At 42.8% G+C, this 22,799-nt stretch overlaps 1 protein-coding gene across 1 annotated transcript; it reads left to right on the plus strand.

Moving 5' to 3' along the window:
• The first annotated feature begins 1,028 nt into the window (after positions 1–1,028).
• On the plus strand, positions 1,029–22,499 carry LOC128795283 (putative bifunctional UDP-N-acetylglucosamine transferase and deubiquitinase ALG13). Its single transcript, XM_053955929.1, has 22 exons — positions 1,029–1,222; positions 1,551–1,634; positions 2,359–2,409; positions 3,163–3,209; positions 4,136–4,208; positions 5,517–5,598; positions 5,941–6,121; positions 6,831–6,906; positions 7,614–7,722; positions 8,924–8,988; positions 9,877–9,977; positions 10,583–10,710; positions 11,389–11,623; positions 12,079–12,250; positions 14,195–14,324; positions 14,525–14,560; positions 14,696–14,751; positions 15,770–15,941; positions 17,173–17,295; positions 20,372–20,412; positions 21,287–21,470; positions 21,575–22,499. Exons 1-22 carry the CDS (start codon positions 1,082–1,084, stop codon positions 21,838–21,840), a joined length of 2,553 nt encoding a protein of 850 aa, XP_053811904.1. The 5' UTR covers positions 1,029–1,081; the 3' UTR covers positions 21,841–22,499.
• The last annotated feature ends 300 nt before the right edge of the window (positions 22,500–22,799 follow it).

Genomic DNA, 22,799 nt, shown 5'->3' on the forward strand with positions numbered 1-22,799 from the left:
TAGATTATATGTAAGGAAGAAATTCTCCCCTGTGTGAGGGGTGAGGCCCTGGCACAGGTTCCCAGAGAAGCTGTGGCTGCCCGTGGATCCCTGGAAGTGTCCAAGGCCAGGTTGGATGGGGCTTGGAGCAGTCTGGGATAGTGGGAGGTGTCCTTGCCCATGGCAGGGGGGTTGAAACGGGATGAACTTTAGGGTTTCTGCAAACCCAAGCCATTCTGGGATTCTTTGATGCTGATCAGAGCTTCCCATTTAGAATATCGAATTTGACAATGATGTGTTACATCAATTTCTTCAAGTAAATATTTTGAAAACCAAAGGGGTCTTAAACTATAAAATGTTCATGCATGTTCTTAGGCTTCTAATGCTCTAGAACTTTAGAAGTGCATAATTGGTGCTAATTGCCCTTTCTACAAGGACATTATTCGGTTGGGGGGGGGGGTTGTGTTGTTTTTGTTTAAAACAAGAAAATGAAACTCCTGAATTGACCCATTTGATGTCTAAGTGCAATTTTCATGAGGAAGTTAAATGTACATAGACGCTTCAAATCGAGCACAAAGCGCTACAGGTGGAATAAACCAGGCTGCACAGTTGTGCAAGGCTCAGTTTTGCCAATCCCCCAAAGTTTGCCCCAAATACTCGATGAGGAGCAACTAAGATTTTTCACTCCCTTAACGATTTCTGTGGAGTAACTTCAAACCCACTGCTGGCAACTCGCCTCCAGCCCGGGAGCGCAGGGGGAATTCTGGATAACCACTGGACTGACGATCGCGCTGGTTCTCTGCAGTCCAGCGATGAAGTTGAAGGAGCGAGCTCAGCCAAGGCCAGGTGCGGGAGGAGCCGCTTCCCGCGGCTTGGGATGCGCACCCACGCCGGGCGCCGGGCACCCTAAAAACTGGCCTGAAACAACCTAACATGGCCCCAGCGGGCACAGCCCCAGCGGGAGCCGAGGGGCCGGGGCCGGGCGGTCCCGCAGGTGGGCGCGGTGCCTCATTAGCGGCGCCTCATTAGCGGCGGCCGCGCGCCCGGCGCCTCGCGCCTCGCCCGCGTCTCCGCGCCCGCCTCAGCCGCCCCGGCCGGGAAGATGCACAAAGGCTCCAAGAAGTACTTCGGGCAGAAGTCCTTCAGCGAGGTGGCCATGGACGAGTACCTGGGCAGCCTGGGGCTGTACCGCAAGATGACGGCCAAGGACGCCTCCTGCCTCTTCCGAGCCGTGTCGGAGCAGGTGCGCAGCCGGCCGGGCTGGGGGCAGCCGGGGCGCCTCAGGCCCGGGGCGGGCCGGGGGTGCCCCCACAGGGCTCCTGGAGACCCGGCCGGGTGCCCAGAGCGAGGTGGCGGCAGCGGGGATGGGTGGGGATGTGTGGGAATGTGTGTGGGGATGGGTGCGACCGGCTCCGGGCGCTTGGGCTCCCCTCAGCTTCAGGTGTCCCCAGGTGCCGCCAGCCTCTGCGCTGCCTCCTCTTGTGGTGGCGTTAGTCCGGAGAGTTCATGCCTAACGCGAAGCGTAAGTTAAACTCTTGACGTTTTCTCCTTTATTACCGTTATTTTTCCAGCTGTTTTCATCTCAAATTCATCACGCAGAAGTTAGGAAAGCTTGCGTCTCGTTTATGAGGCAGCACCAGTCGAGGTTTGAATCCGTAAGTACCGTGTGTTCTGTGTAAAAGCTGGGTACGTGTAGTTGGGAAATGCTGTGGGAGGGGGTCGGTGGTTTAGCACTGAGAACACGATGGTTTGTCATGCTTGAAAGACAGGAGAAATGACAGGGTGACTCTTTCCTTATGTTGCGTTGCAGTTGCCTAAGTTTTATTTGACTTTGGTTCTGAAGTTCCTGAAAACAAGTTACTAGAAGTAACTTAGTAGTGAGCGAGGCAAATTATTTGTGTAGTATATTCTCTGTGGCGTGACCATTGCAGAATTTAGTAGGTGGGAAAGGTGTAGATTTTTGGAGCAAGAAATCAGTATCAAAAGATGCAGGGAAATGCTGGAATAATTACATAAAGTCATGGAGCTTTGAGGTGTGGTTTTTGGTTGGTTTTGTCTGTGGCAATTTGTGTGCAGTGTGGGTTTGTAGGGTAGTGGTGTGTTTTGGGGTTTTCTTTGTTTGTTTTCCCTGTAATCACATTTAAGTGCTTCATCTAATCTAGGAGGGACTTGAATATTAGTTAGACTCATATCCTTAGTATTTTTTAGGATCTCTGGGTATTATCACATGGATACCCCAAATCATTCTTATGTTCTACGTGCTTTGCCCCCTCCAAATCAACAGCTGGTAGCTGTTAAGTAGTGTTTAGGTTTAACTTTAACTTTGCTTTCTAACTGCCTAAGTCTTTATACCTGTTTTCTTCTTTGTTTTGTTAAAAGTCTGTGGAAGGCTCATTTGAGAAATACCTAGAACGACTAGGAGATCCAAAGGTAAGCCTGATCTAAGACTTATTAAGAGATTTAAATTTGAAGGTGTTTAGGTACTTTAAAATACGGTTATTTGAGAACAGGAAGGTGTTTAGGTAGTCATTTAAAATGTGGTTATTTGAGTTTGTAGGTTTTTTTTTTTTAGATAGACGCAAATAATGGGAAATCAATTGCTTAAGTAATACTAACAGTTGTACTGATAAATGTGAACAAACTGTACATATATGAACAATACCAATTTTGGTAGGAAATTGGCATGGATTCAAAGGAGCAGTCTCTGCAGGCCAGACAGTAACTTATTCATAACTGTAGTTCTTTAAGAAGGAAAAAAGCCAAAATATGTGGCATGTACCTTAAATGAAATGTCTGTCAGGCTTTACAGTGCCCTGCTTCTTCCTTTACTGTTCAAACATCTGTTTCTTTAGTCTTTAACCAGTAACCTCGGTGAATGCAGCTGTTTCTGAAACAAATGTGGGTTTAAAAAAATGTATCTAAAGTGATGTGTTGGAGCAACTCTGGCAGCAATTCAGTCTTACTAATTTTGGTAATTGTGGCCACCCCACGTAGCAGACTCCTTTTACCTCCTCTCCCCCAAATCCTTATATCTCAGCTTTCAGTGCATTATTGCTTTAACAAACTGATGGTTTTGTACAGGTATTTTTATAGTACAGAATTTTAACACAACAGAAATGTAGCATATAGTTGTTGATGTTTAGATGCTTCAGCTATCTCACGTATTCTCATAATACTCCATAGGAAAGTGCTGGCCAGCTGGAAATAAGTGCTTTATCAATGATGTACAAGTAAGTACTCCTTTCTTAAGGTTTACTTCGTTTTGCACTTGGTGTGGGGGTTCTGGTGCCAGAACTTTCTGTGTGTTTGCCACTGAGAGGTGAATGTGTGAAACAGGATGAGAAATGCTTCCCTAAAAACCTTACTTAACTGATACATAAATGGTGCCATCACAGCCCCTGTTCTAATGGGGATTAAGGGCAGGGTCAGTTTCCAGAGATGCATATTTATCTTTTTGCTGATATTAAATTTGAATATCAAGTGTTTGTTTCTAGTGGCTGAAGACTGGAAAATGGGGAAAAACAAGGAGCTGTGTGCAGTGGAAACACTGTGTGGTAGTTACAAGCATGACTAAAACTCATGTTGGTGTTCTTGAAAGCTCCAGGAGTGAGGAGTACCTGCCCTACCTGGTGTGTAAACACTGCTATTTATTTCAGAGGTAACACAGAACTGTGCAGGTGCTGCTGTCCTGCTGAATTCAGCTAATTAAATGCTGCCATCTGCAAAAAGCAGTCTGGCTCTCTAGTGGTAGGAAATAGAAGCCTCCTTTTGCAGGCTCAGTCTGTCCTGGTACTAAAGGAGCAACTGAACTTTGGCAGGAATTACTAGCTCCCTGCACTGAGGTTCTAGTCCTTTTGCAGGTTGCCTAAATCGCTTAAACTGAATAGTCTGTGTCTGAGCACCCTTCTGTAAGTATAAGTACTTGACTTGATCTGTGAGTAAACATCATGGTCTTTCACAGACAATTTTTGTTTTCCCCTCAAGATAGGTTTGGTCATCTGGATATTGCTTTATGGTCGCATTCATTTATCAGGGAGATAAATGCTTGATTTTTCTGTAAACCAACAGCTCTAAACTGCTCCCTGAAAACTTCTTCATAACGTGGTTCTAGTGAAAGTGTGCTCTTGCAAGTCTTGTTTTCCCTCCGCTTACCTAGGCGAGACTTCACTGTGTACCGGTACCCCGGGAAGCCACCCACACGTGCTACAGACAATGGCTTTGAAGACAAGGTCAGTAGAAGTGAGGGCAATTTCCTTCTGTTCCCCTGCCAGTGTGTTTCCTTACTCTTCCTGCAACTGGATGAGTTGTGATATTTTTTTCCTGAAAAGGGGAAGTTAATGGGAAGAGATCACTGTAACAAGCTGGTTTTTGTGACCTACAAACTGGTCCCAGTTCAGAATGGGAGTTATTGGAACAGCTTAGCTACATCAGAACTACTGCTGGGGGCAAAAGGGAAGGAGCATAAAGGACAAATACTGTCTATTACCTTGCATCTGACCCCTCTGGTGCTTTCTGGAGCTGTGTAGGTGTGGGCGCACAGTTATGTGGCTACTTCAGGTATGATGCTGGTGAAGTTGCTGTGGTGTGGATTTCAGTGTGGGCTGATAGATTTGCCAAGGTGGCCAGTCTGCTCTGAACCCATGCTTCTGCAGCTGTTACTGATCTGTTGATGAGCATTGCTGTCTTCATTACATCTGCTTCTTTCTTCATCTACACTGTTTCCTGTGTAGCTTAATTTAATTCCAGAATGAGTTGAGTTTAAAAATCAAACAGCATGGTCTAAATGCTCAAGGCTTTCCCACCAGAACTCTCATTAAGTGTTGGCAGCTGTCTGGCATTACACTGTGAGTTGGGGCAGCAGCTCCTTCTGGTGTTGCTCCTCCTCACCACAAGAGGAGAGCTTGTGTTGGCAGATTCCACAGAGCACCCAGAATTAAGAGTCCTGGCATCTGGCCTCCTTCTGGGAGCTGGTTTTCTGGGAAGCATCCTCGCTGACAGCTGCTTCAGGACTTGTGCCCGTTGCAGTTGGCTGTGGTTGTGTGCCAAGAAGTTTGGTGGCACATGTTTACATGATGTGTCAATGCATGTGTTGCAGAAAGCATCTCTTCTGCTTCTTAAAAGCAAGGTTTTAAGAGCTAGAGAAGTAAATGCTCTTCTAGTCTTGCAGGCAGAGAAAGATGAAATGTGCCTTTGACACTAGGGATAGTGTGTCTCAGGGTGCTGCATTCAATGGGTTGTATTTATTTTACCTCCTGAGCAAATGGTGGTCTTGGAAACAAACTCCTATTTCATATTCAATACAGCAGGATGTACAGATGGTTTTTTCTTTGTATGATACAAAGTTACTTAGAGACTTTACCTAAATTTCACTTTTGAGCTGATGCTACAGCTTTTTCATGCTTAAGACTATTTACTCTTTTCGTAGTGAATTGGTGTCAACCGTAGAATGAAAGGATATCAGAATTTGCTGACTTCATCGTAATTGATGGGATTACATCATTCCAGCCTTAAAACTTTTTTTTTTTTAATTTCCCCAGATTTTACTGTGTTGTTCCGGTAACGGCCATTATGACTCTGTGTATACAAAACAATTTCAGGAAAATGCTGCCATTTGCCAGGGTAAACTTGAAATCATTTTTCTGTGGAAGAGAATTATGTTTTTCATGTTTAGAGGCAGGGTTTGTTTCAATTTTCAGGGGTGGGGAGAAGAGAGATGGAAGCTCACTTCTGGTATATTTTTATGCATAGACTAATTTTTTAACCTGTTAAGGGGGTTTTGGACCAAATGACTTCCAGAGGTCCCTTATTCCCAACTGAGTTACTTTATGATCCTGTCCTTAACTGCATTTGATGTTACTACTGCCTTGTAACAGTAGATAATATCTGAAGATCTGCTTGCCTTGAAAACTGCAGGAGTTCTTATGGATCTCATATTATTGAGCTTTGTGTTGGTTTGTTCAGCTGTATTATATGAGATCCTCTACAAAGATGTGTTTGGCATGGATGAGGAAGAATTAAGGTCTGCAGTTGAGGTGTTTCGAAGTGGATCCAAGAAGAACAGAAACAGTGCTCCTGTAGGAAGTGAGGATGCAAACTTTGGTTGTCTCCATGAAAAAGTGCCCAGAAATCCATCAGAAAAGAGGTAGTATGCTGGGCAGGGGATCTGGTAAGAGGGAAGCAAAGAAAAAACCTTAAAAACCTTGCAGAGGACAACTTTTCCAAGTTTCTATGAATTTTTATGGAATATTAACTATTCTTCTCCTATGTTATGACACAAACACAAAGCTCAAGTGTATCGTGGAAGAGAGTGTGCTTTCCTTGGAGCTGGGAAGTGCCACATAATTGACTGTCCTGTGCTGAAGGCTGTGTTACAGTTGTGTGTTACTCTGTAAAATGACAGCTTATTTGTAAGTAAAATTGCTCCTTATTCATTAGCGCTTTCTTATTATTTTTAAATGAGAGACTTATTACTCTTCTAAGCCTCCATAGCTCTGAAAGACTTGAGAGCTGCCTCTGAATGCTTGCAGACAGCATTGGTTTGATGGTACCTGGCACAGAGTGTCTTTTTGTCCTTGACACTGCAAGAATTCAGTCAGTGGGATCACCTTCATCCTTTCCTAATGCAAGCAGTAGCCCTCATTAGGGGTGGGTATTGGAACAAGCAAAAGTCCAGTTCTTAAAGCTTGGAAAAGGCTGGTCCTCCACTGCATTGCACCTTGCTGGTGTTTAAGGCAAAATGTGCCACTTGATGGCACCATGGTGCTTTTTCAGTTTGTCTGAAAGTTGGTGATATTAATCCTGGCTAGAGATCGTGTGTTGTAGCTTTTGTAATCTTATTTTCAATTTTTTAGACTGGGTGACTGGGAAGGCAACGATACTGACAATCCACAGGAAACCAAGTTCAAACAAGGCGTTGAAGAACAAAAGGTTTGGCAGTTCAGGGAAAAATCTTTATGGTTTGCTTTTGGGGTTTTTTTCCGGTTGTATGATGTTACCCTTGTTAGGGCTAAATCCTCTTTACCACTTTCTAAAAATGTATTTTTGGTTAGTGGGTGGCTTATTTCTTCCATCTACTTGTCTTTTGGTTCTGCCCTTGAGTTTCTCTTAAACTGGAAATGGCTATTTTACTTTCTGAAATTCTCTAGTCCTTCTCTAGCTGATTTTTATTTCCCCCAAAAGATGGAGCTTAGCAGATGTTTCCCGATTTGTTTGTTTTTCCCAGAATGTGGCTTAAATTAGTTCACTTTTGTCTTGACCATAGTATAAATTGCTTCAGAATACTTCTCAAAACTGTACAGAGTTTTTAGATACAATAACTGAAATTCTTGCTTACTTTTGAAGCTGTGGCATCATTGGTCTGGTTGACTTCCTTTAATTCATTTTGAGTACAGAACAATGCCAAGTGTTACTCTTGAGCTTGTTCTGCTTTCCAGAGTCAGTCTGCTCAGCACCTGAGTGCCTGGATCTCTTTTCATACTATTGACTTTTAGTGTTTAGGGAAATACAGTGGAAGTGAACATTTTGGAAAATAGCATCTGTACTTTTTTAAATGGTGCACAGATGCTGGCAGAATAGAGACTGTGCTGAACACATGAAACACACTTGTTAATGCTCCATTCCAATTCTGTTTTTAGCCTCCAGAAAATCCTCCAAAGATGCCCGTTCCTTATAAAGTGCTAAAGGCACTGGACTCTACCATCTATCGAAATGTGGAGTTTGATGTTTGGCTGGACAGTAGAAAAGGTATCTTTTAGAAAGGGAAAAGCCAAAAAACTCTTCCTGTAGTAGGGTTATCATTAAATTTAGGAATCTTGAGTTCTGTCACCTGTTTCTTCACAGCTGAAGTGTGAAGGACACAGGTGAACCCAGCAGATAGCTGTAGGTAGGGCATGTTCTTGGTTTCCTGTCTGCTGTTCAAAGTACAAAATACCCAGCTTCTGATACTGTATAATGGTACAAGGTTGCTAAAAATCTGACCTCTGCTACTCATTGACTGTACACAGGAAACAGGAGGATTCAAAGCAGAGCACAGAACTCTGTTGCCATTCTGTTGTATTGGAAAGCAGTCAAATATGAGAGTTTTTTGTTGCAGCATGTGTGCAAAGACTTCTTTATAGAGCACGATTTTGGCCTCAGAATTGTATAAAAATGAAGATCTCAAATTTAGCATTGAGATCTGTCAGATGAGTTTTTCTCCTGCCTCCCAGCCCTCCTGGGCTTGAACATTCTGCAGAGATTTCATGGTTCTCGTGGCTTGGGAAAGGTTGGCTGCTTGTTGGCATTCACTGTGGCTGATCTGTAAAGCAAGAAGTTACCAAGAAAGATAAGTTTTTAAGTGATACTTGATGTCTGACCCAAAGTGCTTTGCATGCTGAAGAACTCCAGCATTTCACCATGGTGTAATCAGTAATGAGGATCATTAAAATTCTTGGAACGGAGTGTGGTAACCAATTATCTGTGTAGAATACTGACGTGCAGAGAAGCCAGGCAAGGAACAGAGGTAAAAAAAGCTGAAATCTAACAGCAAGGATACTTTAGGCAATGTTAGCTTTTCCTGGATGACATTTCATGTTTGCCAAGTGCCACTGGGACTCTGGCAAGATAAGAGATGTCCAACATTCTTAATTCCAGGATTTGTATTAAATGCAGGATTAGCTCTGTGCTACCACAGAAGCTGCAGTGTTGTAGCAGTGCTGCTTGCTGCATTATCTGGCTGTTGCTGGTCTCATGTGACTTAGCCTGGTTGTGGTCTATTGTAAGAACACCTAGAGTTACTCCACTGCTACTACAGGGAATATTCAGGTATGCACAGGACGTATTTAACTCAATTGGCCTATAAATTGTAGTTGGGTGCTATCATGAAGTACTTGTAGGATATGTGAAGAATGAGCAGTAGCTTAAGGGCTTTTTTTCTCTATTTATTCATTTATTCATTTCTTTTTAGAGCTTCAAAAAACTGACTACATGGTGTTTGCTGGGAGACAGTACTATTTAGGAGATAAGTGTCAGGTTAGTACTCAAAGGAGACTCAGTTATGATAAACTGTTAAAACTACTTTAAATGGACTATGATAAACCATGAAGTAATTTGAGTTCATAGAATTTTCTAACGCTTTTCTCATTCTCTTCCCTGTAGATGTTCTTTTAAATGTAATTTAAAAGCTAGATTTCTGGAATCTACCGTTGAACTTGGTAGTCTGACAGAAGAGCAGTTTGGGGATTCAATGTAAACCAGTCATCCACTTTCCCTGAGTGTGGAAGTTCCGGGCAGAGCTCAAAATGCACAGGGGGTGCTTTTGATGTAGTTGTCTTTGGATTTTTTCACTTGGGCTAAGCAACAATTCTGGATAGTCTTACCTTTCTCAACAGTGAAGTAGCAAAATATTTTTATAAAATAAAAAGGGAAGAGCTAAAAAGGGAGGAGTAGAATAATCTGGACAGGAGATGCTAAAAGTAAGGTCAATTTTATTTGTATTCTGATCTCATCTGTAGTGATAGTATATATTTTTTTTATCAATCTTTAAGGTAGACCTAATGATTCAGTGACTTGTTTTTCACTGAGCAGTGCTTTCTTTTTCCTACTTTATCTTCTGTTCTCAAGTTCTTAAGCAGCAGTCTTCCTTGGCACTTACCTGCTGGGCACAGGGGATAAAAATAAGTTAGGGAGCTGGTATCTTGTCTCTCAGTTGCTCACAAGACTGATTTTATTTCTTTTTAGCCTCTCGGAAGTTAGTACAGCACTCTTTATTTTGGCTGCCATTTTGAAGAAGTATTTGAGACTCCTGGGCCAGCTCACTGACATGGGACTGGCTGGGAGCAGCCTTTGCTCTTACTGGTTTGTAGACAATATTCTGATGCAGTTTAAGTTTTTTCAGAGCTTCCCTTATTCTCTCTCCAGGTGCGTCTGGAACCAGGAGAGAAGTATTACAATGCTCACATCCAGGAAGTTGGACAGGACAGCAACACACTGACTGTATTTGTTGAGGAGCTGGCAGAAAAGTAAGCAGTCTGATGATGACTTCAAGTTTAAACTCCTTCTGGTTGAGGGCTTTGGTTTTTTTCTTGGATTTCTAATGACCAAAATCATTGTTGTAATGCTTTGTGTGAAATCTTGCTGCTCTTCCTTCACTGGAATATAAAAGTGATCTTTACAGTTTGGGCTTAATTCACAGAGAGCAAATTGCCTTCTGCTGTTGGGTTTCTCTGGAGTTTTTATGTTGTACCCAAGCAACGAAATAATTGGCACTTCTGGTGAATGTAATCACTTTCTCCCCCTTGCTGTTCAGTCATTCTCCCTCCTCCAAAGCTGGTATTGACAACATCCTGCAAAAAACTCTGTGTTGTCCCCTGCTTTTAGGCGTACTTCTGGAGGTACACAAATGCAGGCAGGGGAGAGAGACTTGACCTGCAAAATAAATACTATTTAAACTAAAGCCTAGCTTGTATTTTCTTATTAAACAAGTAGCAGTAATGTGTGCTTGGTGCCAGAGAAACAGATTTTTTATTTTCACAAGCTATTTCCTCTGTCTTGGTGTTGCTTCAGCTTATGTTGTTGTGCAGAGTGTATCCCTGGGGCACTGCTAACATGAGCGTCCTTCCTGCAGGCACACAGTTCCTTTGGCAAACTTAAAGCCAGTGTCACAAGTGGCTCCTGTCCTTACTTGGAATATGGCTCACAACAGAAGAGGAGGAGCTTATCAGAAAGTAACAGGTGGACACTTCTCAGGAATAGGTTCGTACAAGGCTTCCAGAAGCATTTCTTCCCTGGGGAAGTAGGGGAGTTGCTCATGAGAATTGTAACTGTAGCAGGTTTTGGATATTGGAATGGACTCAATTCACCCTGTGATGTAAAACTTGGCCACTGCAGGGGTTTGATGGAAAGCTATCTTTCAGGCAGGGATAAATTTGACTTTGCAAGAGAGCAAATCTATTGAAATACAGAGGAAATTTGGTATTGCTCAAAATTGCCCAGAACAGATTTGGCACTTGAGAACCGCCTAAAAGACATGGTAGTGAACCAGAGAGCTTGTCTGACCTGGCATTAGCAGAGATGCATGAATGGACCAGAGACCCACTTAAATATGGGTTCAATTTAATTTGGGGGAGGAGTTGTGAGGTTTTTTACTTTTATGAATAAATGCAGCCTGCATAGAGAGGTGTTAACACTGCTGGTTGGATCAGCTGAAGCTGGGAAGGTACTCCCATGTCAGATGCTTGTATCGTGTAGAATTCCTGCTTGATTCATTTAAAGAAGGATCTGTACTTTCCATATTTACAATGCACTTTTTCTGGAGCAGGCCACTAGCTTTCTTCTCTATGGGTTCAGCTATTAATTCTTCTCTTTATCATTTGTGACCATAGCTCACGTTTAAGGTGTAAATGTCTTTTCTGTCCTCAATGGAAACTGCAGAAATGGACATGAAAACACGGAAGAGGATGCTCAAGAAGGTCCGTGGGAAGGAAGTGTTCATGGCTGTGGCTTACAGCAGGGGACAGCCATTGCTGCCACCCCGGCTGCAGCACAGTGCTCCCCCAGGGCGCTTCCCTCCCATCCACTGCTCCCAGGGAGGTGCAGGCATGGCACCCTACAAACCCTATCACCAGCAGAATCCTCCCAGACAGCACCGTGACTCCGGGATGCCGAGGTAGGAAGCTTTGAAAACATGAGTTGGCCACTTGTTTCCTGTTCACTCTTGCTGTAGACTGGTTAGGAGAGAGTTTTACCTCTCAGGTAAACCTACAGCTGAGAGGCACTTCTGGTAGTTGCACTTTTTCCCCCTTTAAACTCAGGGCATCTGCCTGATTTATAGTCAGGCGCAACATGCTTGGCCTCAGATAGCATTCTACCCCAGCCCAGGGAAGAAAGGCTGTCAGAGTTACGACAACTTGTCCTGGTGAGTGACAGCAAACCTCTTCCACCAAAAATTGCTGTAGCAGGCATTGGTTAGGATGCTGGGGCATGAATTGCCTGTTTGCAGCAGAGTGTGAAAAAGCAGGTTTCTTGGTGGCTCTGCAGAAAGAAGCGAGTTAAAACTGAGCAGCCAGTGCAGGTGGAAGTGCAGGTGGTGGTGACTGCTCACCTCCTCTCTTGTTCCCCGAGCTCGTACAGCCGCAGCCGCCGCCCGCTGCCCTGTGTGAACAAGGAGTGCCAGTATGGCTTCATGGCAGGGGGTGCAGAGGAGCCCCAGGGGCCAGAAGAAACTGTAACTCTCTGTGAAATTGAAGGAGATGACACTGCTTTTCCTGCTCTGCCTGTGAGTTATGAACAAAGGGTAAGCTGAAGCCTCTCAGAGAGAGAGGAGGAGGGGGAAACTAAATGCACAGTGATTCTTAACCAAAAAAACCTGCTGTATATTTAGCTATTCTTGGAGTAAGGCTTAGTAGTGAATGCATTTTTGACAATGGAAGACTGAAATTAGTCTAGTTCCTGTAAAACCTGCCTGAAACCTCAGTTTTCCTAGATATTCCCTTCTTTGTATCCTCAGTAGCAACACTTGTTTTCTTTTAAGCATATTTTCATAAACATAATCATGTTTCTCCTTTCTATTACAGTTTGAAAACAAAATCTTTTCCTCCTGTACTCTGTCTAGCTCTAAATATTGTGAGAGAAAGCTTTTCACTTGTTTGCCACACTATAATTTATCATTTGGGTAGCAAGATTCAGAAACTGGATAGTGATAGCCTGGATTTTTTTCCTATGAATTTGTAGTTGTGATGTTTTGGATTAATACGTTGTTCCTGACACAGTTTCTTCTGCTACAGAAACAGGAAAAAAATTGCAAACCTAGACTTAAAAGCAGTCTTTTTGTTGAGTTGTAGATAAAGTGGCAAAGTGTATTCTTAAACTTTAAAATGCTTTTTTTTCCCTTATTTGTAGTCTAAACTTAGTCCAAATCTGGGAGTGCTAAAAACAATATCAATTTATACATAGGTATCTGAATAGGAAAACAGATTTAAAAAACTCCAAAAACAACCTGGTATGTTTAAATTTTTTTTGCTGTGTTGAAGCAGTGAAATGAACTATTGTTAGACTCTTATTTAAATGAGGGAGCAAAAATATGCTTAGGGCTGTTTCAGCACCAGTCTTTTTTTTTTTTTTTGCTCTGATGTACTAGATCTTTGCTCTGATTTTTCCTCCAAGAGTGCCAAGGAATAAGGACACATTATTCTGCATTTTCTTTTTTCCAACATGAAATCAATACAGCTCAGTGGCTTTTTCTCCCCCTTTGCTAGACTTGCCTGCAGGTCCTAATGAATAGGTTTTCATGTTCATTCAGTGACTTTGTTATTGTCAATGCCAAAGCTTTTTCTCTGTCTCTTCCTTGTCTTGTTTTGTAAAGGAATGTGACATTTCCTGGGGAAAGATGCATCTCGCAGAGGACTCTGCCATGCTGCTAGAGGCCTGGTGGGAGAATCTTCTGACTTACCACCTCTGCTTCAACCTTGGAAATCTTTCAAGTTTCTCTGAGCACTTTATCGATCTCATAGTCACCAGTGTCTTCTGAGGAGAGTTTTTGAGTGTCACCTTAGCCATCACAAGAGTGAATCAACTTTTTACTTGAGCATCTCAAGCCTATATTCCTCCTTCAGAGAACTAATCTTTTAAATTGGGGTGCAGCTAAAGATTGATTTCAGTGCAGCAGCAAAGGGCATGTAAAAAACTGAAGGAGTGCTGTGGGTAACCTTGGGGGTGTGCTGCTCTCTGAAACAGCCAGGGCTGCACGTGTGGGTCAGCCTAGTGCAGACACTGCTGTCTGTGCCAGCAGCCACCTTCTGGTTCCACTCGTTGTGCCTGAAGATGATCTTTGTCCGTGATGATCAGTGTTTGGATGAACTGATCTGCTGCTGGTGTGGGGGGAATGCTCTAGAATGAGCACTAATGCGTGCTGGGGGTAGCAGCCCTGTCTGGGGTCTGCTCCCTCCTTTGCAGCTTTGTTAGAGCTTGGGATAAAGCTGGCTGAGTTCTGGGAGGGAGCAGCTTGACTGCGTGGCATAGGACAATGGTGAAGCTTCTGAATTGCCTTAAGTGCGCAAGGCAGAACAGCAGGAAAAGGAAATGCATGTTTGTTGCATTGGAATGGACACACAGACGATGCTTCTAGTAAGCTTTGGTTGCAGCAAGCTGGGTCTGCCAGCCTGTTTTTGTGTGTCTGTCTCTAGAGCATGGAAAGGTTTTAAATTAGTTTTAAATGTATGCCTCTGACTTTGCTTTTCAGAGCAACCATAGCCCTGCTCCCATTGTCCATGGTCCAGGAACATTCTGGATAGCAAGGAGTCCAAACTCTGTTCCATCTAACAAGCAGACCCTGAGTGCCTTAGAGGAGGAGGAAGAAGCAGGTGAAAATGGTGAGCTCTGAAGGGATTAAGAGGCAGAATACGTTTAAGAGGTTGTCAGTGTGCTTTTCACTGTCAAAAGTAGGTTCCTTACATGTCCTAAAGGACACAAATTGAGATAATACTGAAAGCAGGTTATTAATGGCACTGAAATGTAATTACAGTAACTCCATTCCCCCTGAATCAAAACTTCTGTTCCCTTTCCCTTGCAGGTAAATTTCATGAGGAATATATATATGTGCCTTCAGGTAAGTAAAAGTTTTAAGTCTTTACTGATAGAACATTTGGTGAATGTAATACACTCAATTATGAGCTTTTTATATGTTTCTGAAGGATTAGATTTAATGCAGCCCTTTTCAATTAATTTTGCCTATGTCCTCCAGATCCCAGCTGTGAAACTGCAACAGTGTTTACTTCAGCAGAACCTACAGCAAACTTGGTAAGTTTTACTCACAGACTATTCAGATTTGAGATCTTTGAGGTGTGTGGCATTCATGGAAACTGTCCTTAGATGCATAGTAGGCTAGAGACTTAATAAAAGAAATGAAATCAGCATTCCTTTATATATTCCATATCCTTTTCCTGCCTGAATGGTGAGGTTTTAATCTGAATCTGCAAGTACAGTCTGAATTTCACTGGATACGTTGATTTTCCACCTTTCCCTCTGCAAAGGGAGAAATGTGTATTTGAATGCTGTTCACTTTTCCTTCTCTGCTCCAGACAGCACTTGCTTTTATCAGGCCACTCTTCAGGTTATATTCCAGTTAATCTTAGTCCTCCTCTGTGGGACTGGAGCGATCTCATCTGTGGTAGAACTTATCTTGGAATTTTAAATTTTTTTATTTGAAACGAAATCTTTAGTCACCTGCTGCTCCACAGTGGGTGTGGAAGCAGTCCTGAGCATGCCACAATAAAACTGTGTTTAATTGAGCTACAAAAGACACTCGGTGTACGGTCCATAAATTTAAAAATAAAAAATAGGGGCATGGTGTGTGTGCCTTGTGGCTTCTTTGCCACTGAAATGGACCATGCTTTGCTTTGGAATCTCTTCAGGAAGAAGGGCCAGTCTCAGTGTCACCTCAAGATGAAGTGGCTTCCTACAGCTATCCCCAGAAGGTAGTGTCTGGTACTCTGAACTGTATCTCACACTTCATTGTGGTGGCCCTGTAGAGAGATAACCACTCTGCCTGGACTCTGACAGTTTCTGGGGACCCCTCACAGCCTCTGGCAGCAGAGAATGCAATTCCCTGCAAATACAAGCAAAATAGAAAATGCCTTGCAGGTGTCTGCAACTCTAAACTGGAATTTTCAAGCCAATTTCTACAGAGTTTGGATACTTAGTGCCTTTACAGCTAGGATTTACAAGATGGATTTGTGTGAAGTGAGAATTTTTGAAAAGTGTGGTATTTGTCTTTGTCAAAGCCAATTGCAGAGGCAGACTCTTGACTCTTTTCCAGGTGTTGGTGAACTCTGCAACAGCTTCCACCTCCACAGATGTTTATACTGCTCCAGCTACAGGTCTTTCTTCAAATTCTGCTGCCTCCACTCCAGCCAGTGTCATAACAGCACCTCCCCCACAAACAGCAGTGCAGCCTGTCATAGTATCTCCCTTTTCTGTGGGGAGGCCAGGTAGAGTGTACAGACTGCAGCTGTGGACTTGGTTTTCCAAGTTTTCAGTTACGTTTTCCCCTCCCTTTCTCCCCCCCCCCCCCCATCCAAAACAAGTGTTAAAAAGCTTAAAAAAAAAAAGTGTCACCTGCTTTGGTTTAGAATTACATAGTTGTAACTTGGCTGCTGGCTTCTTGTTTTGAAGGGGCTGTTGCCCCTGAATTTTTATGGGAACTGGAGGTCTCTGCTTTGGGTTTCCCCCTTGCCACCTTCAACTGTTAATGCCAAGTGTTTGCTAGAAAATTCTTTTCAGAAGGCAGAAGTTCAGTGCGGCTCCCTTCACCTCCCCTTTCCTACAGCTAATTTTCCTCTTGACTTGAGGTAACAAGCCTCTAGAACACTATCACTTCCAGGAGAGTCACTGGCTGGAGTGTTCCAGTTTATTTTTGTGACCCTTAGTGTCCTCTGTGCAAGGAGATCAGGTCTGTGGGCAGTCACAGGGTGCACTCTCCACCTTGGGTACTCTACCTGCTTTGCTCTTGGAAAATGGCAGTTAGAAAAAATTCTGTTTTCCTTCTTGCAGAGAGCATTTCTCCTGTCTTCTATAACTTTTCATTTAGCATCTAAAAAATCTCCACCTTCCATTCTGCTCAGTTCTGTCTCACTTTTCTTACATCTCTTTTTTTTTTTTTTTTTTTCTATTCTGCATGAGAGTTTAGTCAGCACAGTTCTCGAAGCTGTCTGCTCACTGGTGCCAACCTGCTGGTGTGTTAGAGGTGTGGGCCACCTAAAAGGATATTTAACAGTTGAATGTCCAGAAGATTTTTGTCCTGATGTGTCTCAAACCTTCCCTTGCTTTTGTGGGCTTACTGTCACACTTTTGAGGACTTTAAGTGATTAGTCTGTTCCCTTTTGTTCTCTTACATAACAGTCCTAGAAGTCCGGCCTGCCTTCTAATATGTAGAAGTTATTGAAAAATACTTTTTTCCTTTAACTGGGATATACAGCTTGCAGACAGAAGTGCAGTTAAGGCTTGAGAGATTGAAACCTTCCCATCTAGTTTTAAAATTTCTTCTGTACAAGTGATTTCTTCTTTCAAAGCGACTGCTGAATAGAATTTTGTTAGAGCCTGTATTTAGAGGCACCAAGGTGTCAAAGTGCATGCCAAATTGTGTAACTTAACACCTTACTCATTTGACGTACCATGGCAAAGTTGACTTTTTGGGTGACATTTGTTTCCTTCCAATTGTAGCAGTTTCTTCAGTGCCATTCCCAGTTTATTCAGCTCCTCTTCCCCCAGTGAGTGAGGTGGGAGAAGCCAGTGCTGTTCTTCCAGCTTACTCTTGTGATCCCAGCGGCAGTGATTTGCCTCGAGGTAATGGTGTTTTGTATTTTTACTCCTGCTGCTCTCCAGCACACTTCTGACTTGTGCTCTCCTTGGAAGCTTAACAGAGCACCAAGTGAGAATACATAGTGAGAAGAAATGGCTCTCTGCCACTTGCAGGGAATGAGAAATAATATTATAGATACTTATGCTAAAACATTTTCATTCCCAGTTTTGAACAGAAAGTTTGTATCTGACTTCAGTATGTGATTATTGCAGCTCCAGACAGCACCTTAAATAAATGAAAACCTAGGGGGAGGGTGCTTGGCCTGTATCATACTTGTTTGTGGCAGAGTAATCACTTTTCAGAAAACTGATTAAAATAAGAACACTGTGTATTTACAAGTTGTGTCGTTGCACAGTTCAGTGGGGCATTTTGGTTGTTTTCCTTTATGGTTCCAAACTGTAATTCCGTGGTATTACAAGCCAGGGCTGAAGTGTAGGGTCAGCTTGTTCCTTGGGTGTGTAGCTTTGTCACACCGTGCCATCAGCTGGGACAGTGTCTAAGGTCCATGTTGAGCAGTGAGTGCAGAGACCAAGCCTGCTGCTTTCACACTGCTGCTGCTGTGCTCTGCAGTTACTCTGCTGCCTTGCCTGTGCCCTCAAATCCAAGATTTGTTAATCTTGGCTGTTCTGGTTCCCTTCCCTGCTGTGGTACCATCACTGATCCCATGCACACATCAGAGTTCCTGCTTTCCAGCTTTAGTTGAATGCCCTTAACTGAGGCTTTCTCCACTTGGGAGAATGGGCTGTGAAGCATGCTGACAAGAATCTGGAGTGGATGTGGATTAATAACCTCTCCAGATCCTGCCTGGAGCTCTTCAGCTGAGTCAGTCCACATCATATTGGTCCTGTCCTTGGCACAGGCTGTAGGAATTTTAAAGGTTGCTAGTTAACAATATTGCATGTAGCGTTTATGTTACTCTGCTGGAGTATAATCTATGTGGCCTTTAAGTTAAGAAACCCAGCAGGTTTGGAATAGGGCACGGTGAAGGATGTGGGTGTGCTTGATCTGGAGTTCTGTGTGCTTTGCTAAAGACCATAGGCCTGGTATAGATGGGGAGCAGAACTTGTCAACAGACTGAAGTCCTGGACCTGGGAGGAAATCCAGCTGTGGGCTCTAGCATTACTTGTACCTGCATTTATTCCAGTTTTCATAGCATCTTGTTTTAATGGCATTTAGGACTTGTCAAGTGTGTTTATTAGCCTCAGGTGTCCTGCCCTTGCCTGATGCCTTGTATTTGAAGGAGCTGTTGATAAAAGCCTGCTTGAAATTGTTGTGTTCTAGAAACAAAGTGTTCAGTACTGGCCAGAGCTTCCCAACAGCACAGTAAAAACTATCACAAGATGAGATTTTTATCAGGCATCAATGTGGTCTTTATATTTTCATATCAGAATGGGTAACTTCTTTTGGCTTGCCTGTTGCTTCATAAGCAACAAGTTTTATTGAAGATGGACTTGATTTCCAGACATCTAAAAGAGCAATCTAAACAAAAACTGGTCTCCTACTCTACTGGCTTCTTTTCCATCATTCCACAGATGTCAGGGTTTCCAGTGTCAGTTTGTCACTTCAGCCTCCCAGCAGTTCCTTTCTACTGTTATTGCTGCTGTGGAAGCAGATGTTTCATTCAGCTCTTATGCTTGCTTTGCATAGATTTGCATAAACAATTGAACAAAATTGGGTTTTTAAAAAAAAACGCCCAGCTTTTCCCAGTTGTAGATGGAATTTCAGCTAGATACTAAAAGGTTTGCACTTGTGTAAGCCTTTGAGTTATTTTTACTATTTCACTTAACGTGGTCAGTGTTACAATCAGACCACCAATACTTTCAGGACTAAGTAAGGAAGGATCTGTGTGCATTTCCTGAAACAGCTGCATGGATTGTTGCCCTGATAGATGGGCTGAGCAGTCAAAGAATTGAGAATTGGCAGCAGAGACAGAGGAATAAATCCATGTGCATTTTAAAATTGTGGCTTGCTTTGCTGATGCTTTTGCCTTCCTGCAGCAAAACACAACACAAAGTGCCACAGAGAGCAGGGCTGGGGAAGTGTGGGAGATGGGTGGACAGGGAAGCGCTGTGGAGCCTGGTCTAGGGCAGGGTGGGTGTTTGTGAAGATGGAATATGGTAGCTCTGGAGGTGTTGCTGAGTTGAATCCCTAGACAATTCCTTTTGAGTTGTCTCCCTGCTTTCCCTTGGCTTTAGTACAGCTGGGAGCTCAAAGTCTGTGCTGTGGAATAGGTCACTTGCTCTTCCTTCAAAGCAAATCTGTATTGAAATCTAAGAAATCCATTTTTCTCATGCACAGTTCCAGAACTGCATCATGGGATTAAACGCACACTGTCTTTTTCTTTTTTTTTTTTTTTTTCTTTTTTTGCCCTTTCAGTGGGTCATCTTTAAAGGTTTAAAGCTGCTTCACAGCTTTTGGACAGTTGGAAATGTGTTTCCAAGTTCAAAACCCTGTTGCTTTTGGAGAGAAGTTTCAAAGTCCCTTCACACACCTGGGACTGTTTCTCAGCATATCACTTACTTGGCTGGAGACAAATTATTCAGTACAGGGAAGACAGAAGTAAAAGACTCTGCAAGAAAGCAGGGAACTGAGTACCCTTGTGAGATAGGAATATATTCCTTATTCCTGCCTCCACTGAGCTTAATGTGACAGTTTGGGGGCCCCAAAATTTGGTGAGAAGCTCTGTGTTAAGTCCTAGTTGCTTAGACAATTTTTTTGATTATTTTGTGAAAAAAACTGAGTTACTACTTGAGTAATCAAGATGAATAAACCAAAACTAAAGCTAATGTAGTCATTTAATTAAATAATTAATTGGCCAGACAAATGCTCTGCCATTGCACAAACATCTTACTGGATTTAGTTTAAAAGATAAAACTAGTTTAACAACTACTTATACTCAACATGCATTCTTTACCCTTGAAATTTTAAAGAAAAGGTAGTGCTGAAATACTGTTATTCATTAAGTAAGAATAACTTCAAATAAAATGTTCTTAATGTAAGTTGCTTTTGCTTCTTGGTTTATATTCCTTTGCTCTTTAATGTCCTGTCCTTTAATTTCAGATACAAAGGTCTTGCGGTATTATTTTAATATGGGATTGCAAGTAAGTGCTTTTAAAATGAGTATAGTAAATTACCTGTAAAAACGGCTGGGTTTCCTGACAAATGTACTGATGTAATCAAACCTTTCAAGTGTCCTAAGTGTGCATTCTGTTCACTGGACTATTAATATGGATGGACTTTCTTGGTGGAGAATAAAGTCTGGCTCAGGAAGTGACGTTCTACCTCAAAATGTGAAGTACACCATATTAATTGTTTTACTGTGGGTTGTAGTGGTGGTTTTTTAGTTTTACTTTTAGTTTTTTTGGGGTTTGGGTTTTGTTGGTTTTTTTTTTTTTTTTTTTTTTTTTTTTTTTTTTTTTTTGTATTTTGATGGTGGATAAATATCCTTTCCATGAAGAGAAGGGAAGAACCTGAGCCATTCTCAAGAGAATTTGTGTACTTATATAAGACATCAAAGACCACTTAGAGATGTGTGTATGGAGTCTCCAAGGACTTGTGCAGCTGAGCTCAGACTGGTTAGCACCATTTCTCTGTGTTCTGGAAATCTGCTCTGCTGAAGCATTCTCTGTAGCAGTAGTTAAGTACAGTGTCAGTGCTGCTGCTCAGGGAGGTAGAAAAAGCAACGTGAGCTCCTTCAATGGAAGAAATGGGAAAAATCTCTGAATATCACAAAGTTAAGTGGGAATCTTCTTTCTCTGTAAAGACTTTTGATACAACAGCAGTGTGGCTGTTGCTGCAGGTATCTTTCCTGGTAAGCTGTGTTGGTTTGATGGGGGTTTTTGTTTGTTTATATGTCTTAAAGGGCTAGGGAGGAAAAAAATTCACTTTTTCCTAACTTGAGATCCAAAAGTAGCAGTGATTTGGAGGAGGGCTGGAGAGTGTGTGGCTGTGACCATGTTTTTCCTTTCCTGCAAGTATTGCCATCAGAGCTGCTGGCCTTCCATGATGTACGTGCAGCCAGTGCTGCCTCCATCTCCAGTGGAAGTTTACCCAGCATATGCTGAGCCAGCTCCTGTCCTGGATCAGTCAGTGCCTCAGCTCTTCCCTGATGCTGGGCAAGCTGAGGTCCACCAGGTTCCCTTGGAGGCATCAGCAAATGGTTTGTATTTGAGCAATGCTGTGTTCATGCTCACGAAACCTGCATAAAAAGGCCATCGGTGTGGCTGAAGTGTGTGAATGTGCTTTTTGTTCTGTTTTTTTAAGGTAACTTCCAAAACACAGAGCCTCCACCCCTGTCCTATGGGCCGGTGTATTACCCAGTGGTGTCAGACCCCTTCAGCCAGCAGCCTCTGCCTGGCTTTGACTCTGTGGTTCCTGCCTACCGCTACATTGGGACCTGGCATCCAGTAAATCCTCCCCATGGAAGTTCCCCACCTGTGCCTAAGGCTGGGAGCTCAGGAGCACCGCCCCAGGTGGGCTACATGGCCTCCCCTAACCCTGCACCTCCTGATGCACCTCAGGGAATGTAAACCTGGGAGCTGGAGGCTCCTTCTTGGCTTCTCATTTCTTGTTTGCCAGCTCTTGTTAATACTGTTTTGTAAATGTTATCCTCTCGTAGACAGTTGAGTCAGTTGCTCAAACTGTGTTCAAATTTCATGTTTCTCTTTAGGTTAATGCTACTGATAGATGACAGGATGTTGCTTTAGTTGATTAGGAAAGCATAGGAGAAAAGTATTGTAGTGCAGGGAGCAGCTTGGATGTGAGTAGAGGAAGTGTATGAAAAAGCATGCTGTGACTAAAGGCATGTTGTGTATCTCTGGGGGATTGCACTGAACACTTAAACACCTGGTTCTTGCTGAAGCACTGAATCACTGCCATCACAACTCAGGTAAACACTGGGCACAGGGTCATTAGAGGGGGATAATAATGTTTAAAGTAAGTTGAGTTTCTCATATTTTGCAAAAGAAAGCTGCTTTGCCTCTAGTGGTCACATATTTGTAATAGCTGTATTTCTTCTGTCTGACTTAATGGTGCATAGGTTTCATGGCTGTGGAAAGTGCAAGAATAATGTTTTGATCTGTTGTATATTGTTGTACATTTGTAAGATTTGTCTTGTGAAAGCTGTTGCACATACGGTGGTGGCCGTGGTGGTAAAGTTGCGCTGACAACACGAAATAAAAGCATTGAACACCTGAAAATGAGTGGTCATTTATCACTGGCAGGTAATGTTCCTGACAATTAGCTATCCCACAGTCTGGACTGAAGTGGACTTGTGTGGGACAAGGCTGTTCTAGCCTTCTGTGAGAAAGCAGCAAAAGCTTTCAGCATGGAAATGGAAGCAGAATAATTCCTGGTAACTGCACCTTTTCCTCTTTAAACTCGGGCACAACATGCTTTGCCCTCAAATAGCATTCTACATAATTTAAATCAGATCTATTGGTCCATTCTACTCTTTGGTGATTTTTTTTTTTAATAATTTGTCCTTTCT

This window comes from Vidua chalybeata, chromosome 14 (assembly GCF_026979565.1).
Source record: "Vidua chalybeata isolate OUT-0048 chromosome 14, bVidCha1 merged haplotype, whole genome shotgun sequence".
Lineage (NCBI taxonomy): Eukaryota > Metazoa > Chordata > Aves > Passeriformes > Viduidae > Vidua > Vidua chalybeata.

Coding starts and splice junctions, on each gene's coding strand:
- LOC128795283 (XM_053955929.1), top strand. CDS start 1,082: ATGCACAAAGGCTCCAAGAAGTACTTCGGGCAGAAGTCCTTCAGCGAG. Junction 10,711..11,388: donor TGGACACTTCTCAGGAATAG/GTTCGTACAAGG, acceptor TGGAAACTGCAG/AAATGGACATGAAAACACGG. Junction 14,752..15,769: donor CAGAACCTACAGCAAACTTG/GTAAGTTTTACT, acceptor ACTCTTTTCCAG/GTGTTGGTGAACTCTGCAAC.